The 14940-nt window shown below is 40.2% G+C and overlaps 1 protein-coding gene across 14 annotated transcripts in view; it reads right to left on the bottom strand.

Moving 5' to 3' along the window:
- Window positions 1-14940, bottom strand: part of Frmpd4 (FERM and PDZ domain containing 4) — a 1030958-nt gene that overhangs the window by 39502 nt on the left and 976516 nt on the right. For all 14 annotated transcript variants that reach the window (XM_087193747.1, XM_087193748.1, XM_087193754.1 and 11 more), the window contains one exon: window positions 4459-4504. In XM_087193747.1, coding sequence (XP_087049873.1) covers window positions 4459-4504 — 46 coding nt within the window. The remainder of the gene's footprint in view (window positions 1-4458; window positions 4505-14940) is intronic.

Genomic DNA, 14940 nt, shown 5'->3' on the forward strand with positions numbered 1-14940 from the left:
CATTTAAAAGCACCAATGAAATCCCCTTGCAACTTTTCCTGTGTGTTTCACCCTAATCCTCAGTCAAGGCACTTGCCCACAGGTCCTCCTTCTCATTGTGCTCCTGACTTGCTTGGTTGAGGCCACTCCCTTAGTGCTCCCTCCCATGGGAACATCCAGGAACTTGGACTGGCATGGTCAGCATGACACATGCCAAGGGGGTCTTGTCTTGACCTCTCTTAGTACCTGCTATGTATGCTATCTGAGGAGGTTGTAGCTGCCCTCAGGTGTATAAAGCAAAGGGGAAGGTAGATAGACAGTGGGAGGCTGGGAAGCACGTCCTTTAGCTCTTCCGCCTACAAGAAATCCAAGGGAAAGTGAGTCATGGTAGCCCAGGGACATTAGAACTGATAGAGCAAATTAGCTTAAGTCCCATTGAATTGTGGCAGTTTGACGAAAGGTTGTAGAGACTCAAAATACTCTCTGTCTCAAGTAGGATTGGCTGGGAAGTTTCAGAAGTTCTAGTATTGGAAACTGTGGAAGGCAGAGTTCAAGGGTAAGGAAGGAGCTGACCAATGAAAGATCTGCCATAAAAATAACAGTATGAGGAAAGAAGATGGTCTATCAGTACAAAAGGAAAAAAAAAACCCATGAGTAACCCAGAAAGGCCCCTTCTAAAACTCCATCCTGGGGAAACATTACTAAACAAAGATGGTGATTTATGCACAAAGATGTTCTTTGCAGCATTGTTTATAATAACAGCAAAATATTTAAGACAGTGTGAAGAGCACAATAATAGTGGCTTAGGGAAGTCATTCTCAGTTCAAGGTAATGTTTTGCAGCCATTTAAAAGGTGTTTATAAAGAATTTTTGATGACATGCAAAGATGCTTATTAAACAAAGAAGCAAAATAAAATTGTGTGATATGACCTCAACAGCTAACAAGGCATACTAAGAAAGGCTAGGAGGAGGCAGGGCATGTCATTTATATGGTAGCTCTTATGGTTTGGGTGTAGATGTCCCCCAAGGCCTCATCCAGTCACAGGTGGCCTTCTCAGAGGTGGCTGAATCTAGAGTGTGTGATGCTAGGATTAAGGGTGGTGTGTGATTACTGAACCACTACACTGAGTGACTGCTTTGGCACTGCCCTAATCCCAGTCCTCTGGATAAGATAAAAGGGGCAGTGTGGGTGCCATGAGCTGTTTCTCCTCTGGAACACCCCTTTGCCATGTGCCACTCTGCCTTGGAGCCAGCTGATTATGGAATGAAGCCTCTACAAATTGTGAGCTAAATAAACCCTTTTCCACTTTAACTTTGGGTGTCGGTTATTTTGTCTTAGCAATGAGAGAAAAGAAACTAAGACAACAGCCTCTGAAGAAAAGGTTTACTGATGCCTATTTTTCTGCTTCTGAAATTATTCTGTACCTTTACATTTTTTCCTAAGAAGAAAAGTAAAAAGAGTAGGGTGAGGGAGGACTCCATAATACTTTTAAAAATGAGGCAAGTAATCTACTTAGAATCTCTCTTTTTTTTTTTTTTTTTTTTTTTTTTGAGGCAGGGTCTGGCTATGTAGCTCAGGCTGATCTTGAACTCACTATGTAGTCCAGCCTGGCCTTGAACTCAAGGCGATCTTCCTGCTTCAGCTTCCTGAGTGCTGGGATCACAGGCATGTGCCACCATGCCTGGCCTAGATTTACTTCTTATCAAAGTATTTCAGGGACCCTAAGACTCTTCTCCCAGGTCCCCTTGCCCTGAGCCTTCCTGGAAAGGGATTTCTGTGGCTAGGTCATGGTGAGGTACGTGGAGCATGGCAGGAAAGTGAAAATATTGGCTCTCTTGGGGCTGAGGATTTAGCTCAGTGGTTCTGCTGCCTGCCTCGAAAGCACAAGGTCCCAAGTTCAATTCCCGGTACCAAAAAAAAAAAAGAATATTTAAATATTGGCTTTCTTGTCTTTATTGGCCCTTGACCTACACAAGAAGTGCAAGTAACATAAAAAGTGCTGGCCAGCATGTTGCAAAAGAAATTAAAATGCTAATTTTTATTGTCTGCAGTAAAAGTAGAATTTATGGATTTTCTCTTGGTCTACTGGGTCATCTGTTTGTGTATGTCAATCCTGGTTGCCAAAAGGATGTTTAGCAAATAAATGAAACACAGTATTTGTTTACAAAGCAATTTTCTGGTAGGAAAATCCAAGCCCCAAAATACAAGTAAGAAATTGCTGTCTCCTCTCTCATTTGCTCTCCACTTCATAGCTAATGTGTCTAAGTAACTTGAGAGCACCAATTCTCACAATTCAGAGGAGGGAAAAGTCACTTTGGACTGGAACAGTAAAGGGAGACTGTAGGCAGGACAATGCTTCTCAACTGGGGACATTGTTCCGAAGAGACATTTGGTAATGTCTGGAGTTGTTTTTGTTTGTCAGAACTGGGGGAAAATGTGCTACTGGCATGTGGTGAGTAGAGTTTGGGGATGCTGCTAAACATCCCACAATGGACAGGACAGCCCCACTATAGAGAATTCTCCAAAATGTCAACAGTGCTGGCCTGGGGTAGCACTTGGAATTTGGGCTGAGACTTGAATGGTGAGAATGATCTGGCCAGTCTGAGGAGGGGGTCAGAATGGAGTATGTGGTGGGCATTGCAGGAAGGAGGGCTGGTCAGTGTCAAGTCCAAGATGAGAATTCATCAGCAATGTTTAGACAGGGGGTGAGTGACTGTGAGCAGTAGAGTGGCTATTGCCTGCTGGAACATGAGACATGCACTCCAGAATGTTGAGGCTAAACATTGATTTTAATAGAGCTCAACAGCAAAAGCCAATTGAACTTTTAGAAAATTCCAGACTATCTGCAAAAAGGAAGCCCCAGGATTCACTCATTAATAGTAAAGAGTATTCATACAGAGAACAAGTTACACAGATCCAATCTGCAAAAAGAGCAAGCAAAGCCACATGACACAACCTTAAACTTGAATGCCAAACTCCTCTTTTGCTTTATTAAGCTTACTACACGCAGTGAAATGGTACTACACATTGCACAAATAATCTGGGTTGGAGTAAAATGGTTCTGATCTTACATTTCTAATGGGTTACAAAGTGAGGAGATAGAATTCAGAAAAAGACAATGTAAACTTGAAGTTCTAGCAGGAATTTATAATTGTTCAATGTATTCTTATTGTAGGGATTTACACTGGCTTTGCTGAAATGCATTTGCCTACAACAAACAAATTAAGAAGTGTGGGTACATTTGAAGTAAGTGAAAATGACAATTACAGCCCAGGGGTACTTTCTATTGAAGCATATGTTACAAACCATGGGATCCTGAGATGGTAGAGGAAGGGAGCCCCTGGACATGTGATCACGCCCATTCTCATGTGGATGAGAAAATGGAAGTTCTGAGCAGCTATACAAGTCACCTGTTATACTGCTGGGCACTAGATCTCAAATTTGGGTTTTCATATCCTGAGGCCTTAAATTCAAATGCATATGGTAAGTTCTAACAAAGCGTTAGGGCTAAAAGACATAGTCAATGTTAAATTGAGCTTTTAATATATGCAGTTATGTCCTAGTGCTCCAATGTAGAAGTTCTCTAATTCTGTGGGGGAAAAAAAACAGCTTAAGCAGGTTGGAATCTCTGCTTCTCTCTCTACAGGCCAGACAAGATACTAATGGCCGTTGTTTTAGGAAAAATCTGAAGGAATTTGTCTTGATGAAATTTAGTTCATCTGACAAAATATGAAAATCACAAATAATGGCAAGTCTATAGAAATAGAAATTGAACTAGTGGTTGTCTAGGAATGAGGATGTGAACAGGAATTAATTGCAAGATGGGAACAAGGACCCTTACTAGGGTGCAGGAAACATTCCACAATTGGACGGTGGTGATAGTTGCATACTTGGGTAAATTTTGAAAGACCATTGAATTGTGACTGCAAAATGATTGAGTTGTATGGTATGCAAATTAAACCATGATGAAGTTGCTTTGTAAAAAATTATGGGAACTGACAGCAGTATGATTTTAATGACTTTCCACCTTCCTAAGTTAGCTGAAAGCAAATTCTGAAAACCATCATTTCCTCCAATATCTCTTTTAAAGCAGGCGGATATATCTAGGTCTCTAACAAACTATTTAGATGGTGACAAGGATAAAACTTATGCTCCAACCTCCTACAATTAGATATTCCCACAAGATTTGTAATTCTTAGGCTGGAAACCACAAGAAAGTCTTGACTTCTGTGTTATTTCCAGATGTGCAGGATCGAAGAAATAGTTGTTAAGAATTTTAGGAAACATTACTATCTTTTCTCTCTAATGAATAGTTTTGGGACATGGGGTATAAATACAAGTAATCCAGGTTTTCAAACTCGTATTGTAAACACATGTTATTCTTCTCAGCTGTTATTTATTGTGGCTTTACTGAAGTGGGTGGAGGAGACCAGAGGCCCAAGACCATTCTGTGGCACTTTTACTCACAGAACACTTACGGGATAAGGCTGGATGACAGTGAGGAGTATCGATTCTTTGCAGCTTCTGTAAGAGAGGAAAACAAACATATTTACCAAATGCAAAGAGCCAAGATGCAAACAGTGACAGTTTTCTTTCAAAACCAAATGTGTGATGTGTTGGTGAATATTCTTTGGTGAATTTTCCCAAGGCAGTGGAAATCAAACAGCTCAGAACACCAAAATCAAGTATTTCCCATTTATAACAAACTGTCCAATTGAAAGCTTCCTGGGTGATTCACATTAGGCAATATTATCTGTGCTGCTGAGTGGCTGGTCCCTTAAAATAAAACCGGGCTAGGAAAGAATGATTTTAGAAGAATCAACTCAATCAGCCTCTATGCTTTTCACTGCTCTCGAAATTGATTCTCCCCTTCTGATTTTCCTTTGGCCTACTTAACTTTGCTGCCTAACAATTTCTCTCTAGTTTTCTGGTAAGGAGAAGGGATATTTAAAAATTCTATCGAGCCCTAAGGAGCAGAGCTACCCTCAGCCCCAAGCAGGAACCTTTTGGGCCACTATACCACTGCCCCTAGCATCGAGGAGCAGAGCCACCACCAGCGCCAAGGAGCAGACCCGCCCTCAGAGCCGAGGAGGTGAGCCACACAGGCGCCAGCACCAAACACCTATGCTGCCCTCCTCCCCATCGAAATGACGACATGAAAACAAGCCTCAGAACCAGACTTCCAGATCACCTCAGGCAACCCCAAAGGGAAATGAGATGGAACACGCTGATGATACTCAATCATCTGGCTTCCCTGAACTGGCAATAAAAGAGGATCCGGAAGAAATGAAATCAGAAATAACTTCTCAGATAACAGCAAAGATTGTGCCCATAGTGCAAGACATGATTAATAAATCCAGGGAGGGCACAGATAAAAAAAATAGAGGAGCTGAGGAACATGATGGAATCCCAACATAGAAAACAAATGGAATCCATAAAACAGATACAAACAGATTTCCAGGAGATTAAAAACTCCATTGAAAGTTTATGCAGCACAATGTGCCAATGGGAGGACAGAATTTCAGATATAGAAGATAAGATTGCAATTAGTGACCAGGAAAAGAAAAAATTCTTTAAAATAGTAAGGGACCATGAGAAATCCATCCAACAGCTGCTAGATGATGCAAAGAAGAATAACATAAGACTGATCAGAGTCAATGAAGAAACAGGAGAGAGTGCAGATTACATAAAAAAACTGTTCACAGAAGTGATGGCAGAAAACTTCCCAAGGAGGGGAAAAGAACTTGATATACAGATAAGTGAGGCATATAGGACTCCAAATAGCCTTGATCAAAAAAAATCTACACATAGGCATATAATAGTTAGGATACTAGAAACCCAACAGAAGAACAAAATTCTACAAGCAGTGAGAGAAAAGAAACAAATCACATACAAAGGAAAGCCCATCAGAATCACAGCAGACTTCTCAATGCAAACCATCAAGGCAAGAAGAGCTTGGAGTGATGTATTTCAAGCCCTAAAGGAAAAATAGCCTCCAACCCAGAGTGATGTACCCTGCAAAACAATCTTTCAAAATTGATGGAGAAATAAGATACTTTCATGACAAAGAACACCTTAGGAACTTCATGAATACCAAACAAGCACTCCAAAAACCTTTAGACAATATACTAGGAAAAGACAATGAGGATCACAACCCCAAAAGAACCCCAGCAGAATGAATCCATTGGGCACAAAAAGAAATTAAATGCAAAGGGGGAGAATCCAACAAAAAGAAAAAGTCATGACAATGATAAGTCAATAAATATCCATTATAACCATCAATGTTAATGGTCTCAATTCACCAATCAAAAGAAATAGACTGTCAGAATGGATCAAGAAGCAAGATCCAACAATATGCTACATGCAAAAAACACACTTAATAAAAAAAGAAACTCATAGACTGAAAGTTAAAGGGTGGAAAACAATACTCCAAGTGACAGGAACCCCCCAAAAAAGCAGTAGTAGCTATCTGCTTTACAGATCAAGTAAATTTCAAACCAACACTGATTAAGAGAGACGAAGAAGGACACTACATCCTTGTAAAGGGAAGAATCCAAGAGGAAGAGATGACAATCATAAATATCTATACACCAAACACTAGTGCACCCAACTATATAAAACAAATACTAACGGACATGAAAAGTCATACATGCACTAATACAATTGTAGTGGGGGAACTCAACACCCGACTGTCACAAATAGATAGATCAACTAGACAAAAAATAAGCAATGAAATACTAGAACTCAATCAAACTCTCGAACAAATGAACTTAACAGATGTTTACAGAGTCTTCCACACCACAAAATCAGAATACACATTCTTTTCAGCTGTACACAGGTCATTCTCCAAAACAGAGCACATACTTGCTCATAGAACATGTTTAAGTAAGTGCAAAGGAATTGAAGTTATCCCCTGTATATTATCAGACCATAGTGCAATGAAATTGGAGATCAATAACAAAAGAAACCACAAGAATTTCATAAACACATGGAAATTGAACAACACACTTCTGAATAACCAATGGGTCACAGAGCAAATTAAAGAAGAAATCAGACAGTTCCTACAATTAAAATGACAGGGACAGTACAACATATCGGAATCTATGGGGCACAATGAAAACAGTCTTATGGAGGAAATTCATAGGAGCCAATATTCACATTAGGAAAACCAAATGAACTCAATTACACAACCTGATGCTGAAACTCAAGCTTCTAGAAAAAGAAGAACAGGACAAAGGCAAAGGTCATACAAAGGATGAAATTATAAAGATCAGAGCAGAAATCAATGTACTGGAGACTAAGAGAATGTTACAAAAAGTCAATGAAGCAAAGAGTCGGTTCTTCGAAAGAATCAACAAAATTGACAAACCCTTAGCCAACCTTATCAGCAAAAGGAAAGAAAAGGCCCAAATCCATGCAATTGGAAATGAAAAGGATGAAATTACAATGGACCAGCAGAAATCCAGAGGATCATCAATACCTACTTTGAGAACCTGTACGCCAATAAGATGGAAAACACAGAAGAAATGGACAGATTCCTAGATACATATGAATTACCAAAGTTGAATGAAGAAGACCTAAAAATTCTAAACAACCCAATATCAATCAATGAAATTGAAAATATAATTAAAAACTTACCAACTTAAGAAAATCCCGGTAACTGATGGCTTTACCACTGAATTCTACAAGACATTTAGAGAGGAACTACTGCCACTACTGTTGAAACTCTTCAATGAATTTGAAAGGGAAGCAATACTCCAGAATTCATTCCTGGAAGCAAGCACCACCTTGATCCCCAAAGCAGAGAAAGAACCAACTGAAAAAGAGAACTATAGGGCAATCTCACTAATAAACATAGATGCAAAAATCCTTAATAAGGTACTGGCAAATAGAATGCAGAAGATCAAGAAGATCATACATTCTGGCCAAGTGGGATTCATCCCAGGGATGCAGGGATGGTTCAACATATGCAGATCAATAATTGTAATGCACTATATCAATAGAGCCAAGGACAAAAACCATATGATCATCTCAACGAAAAAGCATTCGACAAAATCCAACATGCGTTTATGTTAAAAATCCTACAAAAAAAACTGGAATAGATGGTCTCTACCTCAATCTGATGAAAGCCATCTATGAAAAACCAACAGCCAATATCATACTAAATGGTAAAAACTGAAATCCTTCATGCTAAAATCAGGAACAAGACAAGGATGTCCACTATCACCACTCTTGTTCAATATAGTGTTGGAAACATTAGCCACAGCAATTAGACAAGAGAAAGAAATAAAAGGAATAAAGATAGGAAATGAAGAAGTCAAATTGTCATTATTTACAGATGACATGATAACCTAGATAGAAGAAGACCACAAAAACTCCTCCAAATGTCTTCTAGACTTAATAACCAAATTCAGTGAAGTAACTGGATACAAAGTTAACACACAAAAATCAACAGCTTTCCTCTACAGGGACCACAGACTCACTAAGAGAGGAATAGGGCAAATAATTCCTTTCACAATAGCATCCAAAAAACTGAAATACCTAGGATTCAACCTAACAAAAGAAATCAAAGACCTCTTCTCTGAAAACTATAGCACTCTGAAAAGAGAGATTGAAGATGATATCAGAAAATGGAAAGACATTCCTTGCTCCTGGGTAGGAAGGATCAATATAATGAAAATGGCCATACTTCCAAAACTGCTATATAGGTTCAATGCAATCCCAATTGAAATCCCAGCAGCATACTTCCTGGACCTTGAGAAAACAATCCAAAAATTCATTTGGAATAAGAAGAGACCTAGAATAGCAAAAGCAATTCTAGGTAACAGAGACGTGGTAGGGGGTATCACAGCTCCCAACTTGAAACTCTACTACAAAGCTACTGTGATAAAAACAGCATGGTGCTGGCAAAGAAACAGACCTGAGGACCAGTGGAACACATTAGAAGATGCAGAAACAACTCCAGAAACACTCAGCCACCTCATCTTTGACAAAAGAGCTAAATACCCTCACTGGAGGAAAGATAGCCTCTTTAATAAATGCTGCTGGAAAAATTGGGTTTCAACTTGCCAAAGATTAAAACTAGACCTGTATCTCTCACCATGTACTAAACTAAAATTGTCATGGACTAAAGATCTAAATATCAAAATAGTAATTGTGAACTGGCTGGGAGAGAGGTTAGGGAGAACTCTTGAAGACATCGGTGTAGGTAAAGATTTTATGAACAAAAACTCAGTTGCCCATGAACTAGCACAAACATTCAACTAGTGGGATCTCTTCTTACTAAGAAGCTTCTGCACAGCACAAGAAAACCCCAACAGCGTGAAGAGCAACCCACAATGTGGGAAAAATTTTTCACCTGCTGTTCCTCAGACAAAGGTCTACTCTCTAGAATCTATGAAGAACTTTAAAAAATCAGACCTCCCAAATTTAAAAACCCAATCCCAAAATGGGCATCTGAAATGAACAGACATTTCTCAGACGAAGAAGTACAAATAGCAAATAAACATATGATAAAATGCTCAAAATCACGGGTTATTTGAGAGATGCAAATGAAAACAATGCTGATATTCCACCTCACCCCAGAAAGAATGGCTGCTATCATGAAATCAACCAATAACAAATGCTGGCGGGGCTGTGGGGAGAGAGGAACACTGCTCCACTCCTGGTGGGAGTGTCAACTGGTGCAACCACTGTGAAATCAGTATGGAGAACTAGGACTAGAGGTCCCATATGACCCAGCTATTCCCCTGTTGGGTGTCTTCCCAAAAGAAATAAAAGAATCATACCACAGTGATATATGTGCACCCATGTTCATAGCAGCACAGTTTGTAATAGCCAAAATTTGGAAACAGCCCAATTGCCCATCAACTGGAGACTGGATAAAAAAAATGTGGGTTTTTAAAAAAATAAAATGGAGTACTACTCAGGTATAAAAAATGAGAAATTAGAGACATTTATAGCTAAATGGATGCACATTGAGGCGATACTCTTAAGTGAAATAAATAGGACACACGTGTAAATACTGAATAGTTTCTCTGGTGTGAGAAACTGAAAGTGTAAATAAGGACTAAAAGGTATAATAGATTATGTGAAATAGGAAGAAAAGGGGCAAAGGGGTAGGGAAAGTGGGAGGGTAGGGGAAAGAAAAGAAAGGAATGGAATTAATGTGAAAAAACGAAAAAATGGAAACAAAGTCTTTGTAAATAGGGGGAATGGAGGGGTTGAAAGGAGGGCAGGGGAAGGGGGAAAAATATGAAGCATAGAGATTATGTAAAGGTACAAATTTCCAATGATGAATGTCATTAAATTGTATTCCTAAAATGTACCAATAAAATTAATTGAAAAATTCTATCAATTAATGGAACATCGTTACCTTAGGGTCTGCATCACAAAATAAAAATCACTGGAGTTTGCTTTTACTTCCCAGACCGTGGATCGGTGGAAGTCCAATGCCTGGGACTCTGAGCTAATAAGTATTTCAGACAGGCACCCATTGGGAAATATCTCTCATGACAGAGAACACTTCCTAGCTAAAGCAGAACAATGTAATCTAATGGTTTATTTAATTTCCTCCAAGTAACCCAGGCTTTCCAGTGACTCAAACCCTTGAGGAACAATCATATTATGAGTTATATTTTTCTCCTTCCTTTCTTTGTTCCTTTGTATCATAAGAAAAAGGTCAGTTCCATTTTGCTGAAGAGAAGCTGATGTTTTCTACTTCACTTTATAATTAATTATCTGCTTTTGTGATTTATTGCTCAAATGAGTAAGGCACGGAGGATCTGTTGCAGTTCTGTTCCCTTGAAGTGGCCAGTCCAAATTGCATTTCTCTCACTGACTGATTTCCACTCTAGCTGGCAGGACCATGTCCTACTGATGTCATCCAGGTGAGTGTGGGCCTTAATGTAGTGAAAGAGATGAGGAAGGAGAGGGACATTGGAATAGGAAAAGGACGGCTCAAACTACAACCCTAGGAAGCACCAGGATACTTAGAATGATGGTGATGCAGGGAGCAGGTGGCGCGGGTGGGGTGCACACAGCTGGCGTTGTCCTGGCTGCTCCCACAAGTACTCCGTGGTCCAGGTGGCAGCAAGGCCAATAAGGGAGCAGACAGAGAACACCGGTGTAATCAAAAGAGGCTTCTGTGGGCAAGATGAAGGATCATGCAGTGCTGGCGGGTATGTGGACACAATTAGCAGTTTGGGGGAGCAATGTGGTGTCATTAGGTCAATTTCAGTGTCCAAAGCACTGTCACCTAACACTGTCATTCTGTCACAAAGGAATTCTCCCACTAGGCTTTAAGGGAATAGGGACAAAGATGTTCTTTGCAGCAGACTATGTGGAGTGAAACGCTGAAGGCAAGCTGGGTATCCATTTCTAGGAGAGAAGACACAAGACAAATACACAAAAAGCAATGCAGATGGAAGCAAAGTACTGCTTCCTGGCTTTCAGTCCCTAGTCACAGGAAACATTCAGCAGATAAGAAGTGCCAGATAGCCCCCCAGACCAGATTTGTGAGTGTGGACCTGTCTGCCCTGGCTGGCTGGCTCCTGCCCAGATTTCCTTCCAGAGCCCTCAGAAGCAGCCAGTGGGCCCCAGCAATCCATCCTGTGGGCACAGCTGACCGGACCTGAGTGTGGGAATGAGCCAATCAGATTTCCTCTCTCCGGAATAAGAACGAAGAGGGAAAGAGATGAAGAAGGCTCGGAGCTGAGACACATTCATGGCAGGATACCAGAGTCAAGGCTGCAGATGCCAGCAGTGCTCCTAGCAGTCTTGATTCCCATCATTCCCAAAGCTGGTTGTTCACTTTTCCATTAGAAATAAAATAATTGATATAAAATTTCTCAGTATGATATCTATCGTCATTTTGGATAAGAGCTTTTACTTGGGTTTTCTCTCATCTGTAAGTATTTAATCATTACCTGCCAGACAAGAAGAATAAATGCCATAGTGCTTCAGGTCTCCTAAGATTCCTAAACAAATCTTAGGAAGAAAAAAGATCAAAGCCATATGTGTTCATATGTTATAGAATGCCAAGATGGATTTAGACAGATTCAGATGCAGCCCCGTGCCAATAGATGCCAATCATCACCATATGTGGAAGAAGGGTGCTGTGGGACATTCACAGGAGGTGTTGCAAACCAGAGTTTGGAATCCTTAACCCCTTACTTGCCTTGAGGTCTGACGACAGACTTACAGTAATTAAAAACTGAAAGTAGGAACAAAGGAGAGGCCGGGAGAGGCAGCACATGCCCAAAGGGCAGAGGCTACATTTGTGAAATGAGTGCCCTTCCAGGGAGGCAGGGCCAATGAGTGAGTCCCAGGGCAAGATGTAGAAGATACAGTAGAGTTATTGCCCTGGGGTCATTTCTTGAAGGCCTCCTAATCAACAGAGCTTCTTCCAAGGGTGAGAGGGTCAGAGCAGAAAGACATTGAAGCTGAGGAGCATTGAACATAGCCAGCCCTTGGGTTCTGTCTGACTCAAGGGGGCTGCAATTGGAGTAACTCAACTGAAAAGTCTTCCAGAAGTCCACAAAAGCACCCACAAGAGAGTCAACTCTGATTATCTTCCATAGACACAGGCACCAGGGCTGGATTCTACTGGTGCCAATCAAGTGAGAACTTTCCCCCTTTTCATCTCACCACCCTGGCCCCATTTCAGTTTGGAAGGGGAGACAGCTAGAGAAAAAGTGGAAAATAGAGAAAACATTGACAGTGCCTCTTAACTCGATACAAGCTTCCCAGGCCTGAAACAGGGGCTAAGGAAAAGTTTGTGGAATTGGGAGTTTCACTCTTACGTGACAATAGAACATTTTAATTACAGGTTACAGATTGTTGTGACTACAAGTGAGCAAGTGAATGGAAAATTTTTCTGCACCTATTTAATACATTACACAACCTACCTGAGTTTTTCTGGAGGGCTCTAACTGGTCCTGCAGAGCTATTATAAGTAGTCAATGGGGGGGAAAACACAGTCGCCATTTGATTGCAGCCTCTGAGACCTATGCTACATTTATTCCCAATTTCCCTTTGCTTAGATAGACTTGAATAGATCTTGTTCTTTGAATTCAAATTAAAAGATTAGACTAAATGCATTTGAACCCAAAGAAGAACAATAAAGTTAAACCTAAGAGTGAGTGATAAAAACTATGAATGGTGGCACAGCTGAGGCAGGAGGATTGTGAGTTCAAGGTCAGCCTGAACTACATATTGAGATCTTGTCTCAAAAAAAAATGAAAGATAAAGATTAGAACAAATTATAAGGGGGTAGAATGGGCAAGAGAATGGATGGGCCCATAGACTGTGAGACAAATGCTAATTTTCTACCAATGCTCAGTGGTACCATATTTACAGTATTTTTTCACTTTTGAAAAGGAAAGCTGATGTTCACAGGTCTTATACAGTAGCTTCTAATAGCAGATAAGCCCCTGGAGATGGACTCTTGCTCCTCATCTTAGATGTCAATAAGCATAGATACTGTGTTAGCTTCCTAGTACTGCTATAACAAACAGCCACAAACTTAGTGGGTGAGAACAATACAAACGTACTGTCTTACATTCCTCAAGGCTAGAAGTCTGAATTGGGCTTAGCTGGGCTAAAATCAAAGTGTCTTCAGGGCTGTTGTTTTCATTCTGGAGCCTTTTCAGTTCTAGTGTCTGCCTGTATTCCTGGGCTGATGGCCGCTTCCTCCATCTCCATAACCAGCAGTGTAGCATCTTCAAATCACTCCTTGACTGCCTGCCCGCCTCTTTCACTGACAGCCCCTTGCGACGACAGACAGTTGGGTCTGCCTGGAATCCAAGATTACCACTCTATCATTAACCTAATCACATCAGCAAGCCAGCATTTAGAGATTTGGATGTGGGCATCTTTGGGGGGAGCATAGTTCTGGCTACAACAGACCATAGTTTTATTAGTTATCGAGTGCTTCATAACAGATTACCACAAACTCACTAGCTGAAGACAACACCCATTTGTTATCTCACTGTTTATGTGGGTCAGAAATATGGACATGGCTTATGTCAGTCATCTTTTTCAAGTTTTCTCACAAGGCTGCAAAGCATTGGCCAGGGATGTGGTCTTAAATGACAGCTTGATTGGAAAGGATCCACTTCCAAAATCATTTCCAAGGTTTTGGCAGAATTAAACTTCTCCATAGTTTATGGATTGAGGATCTCAGTTATTTGTTGATAAATGGCTTAGGTCTACCCTCACTGCCTTGCCATATGGGGCTCCCAGAATGGCCACTGGGTTCAGCAAAGCTAGCAAAATGATGAAAGTTACAGTTTTATGTAACTTAATCGTGGAAGTGGCATCCCATAACCTTGGTTATACTCTCTTAGAAGCAAGCACATACTCCAGCCATACTGAAAGAGGGGCTATACAAAGTTATGAATACAAAGTGGTATGCGTCACTGGGGTCTACCTTATATTCTGCCTGTCGCAATAATAAAGAAGGACTTACAACCAAGTAATCCTGAAGTATCTCAAAAGTAGTTTTCACCTATGACTTCACTATTCACAGAATTTTTTTTTGTCGACAACTTCAAGAAGTAGCACTGCCCTGCATATCTTGTTAATTGAAAAATGAGAAACGTTTTTCAAAATACATGTATTATATTTCAAGTCTTTGTATTCATAATGATGCTCTGCGAATTTCTTGAAGCATAATCTAGATTGATTTTAATTTTACAATTTGAACAATGAAGTTATCTGCATTAAAATAAAATATTTCCAAAATGATATGTATCATTAAGATTGGGAACATGCTTTTCTTGTTTTTTCTTGTGTATAATTATTTAACTATAATCTACCAGACAAGAAAAATTAACTCCCGTAATGTTTTGGATCCCTTAGAATATCTTTAATTCTAGGAGGAAAAAATAGATCCAAGCTAATTTAAAATAGCCTCAACAGAAAGATTGGAATCAGGAATGAAGACACCACATTCAAGC

This window comes from Heterocephalus glaber, unplaced genomic scaffold (assembly GCF_053883595.1).
Source record: "Heterocephalus glaber isolate CG9 unplaced genomic scaffold, H.glaber_assembly_v1.0 deba00001594, whole genome shotgun sequence".
In the NCBI taxonomy this organism is placed as follows: Eukaryota; Metazoa; Chordata; class Mammalia; order Rodentia; family Bathyergidae; genus Heterocephalus; species Heterocephalus glaber.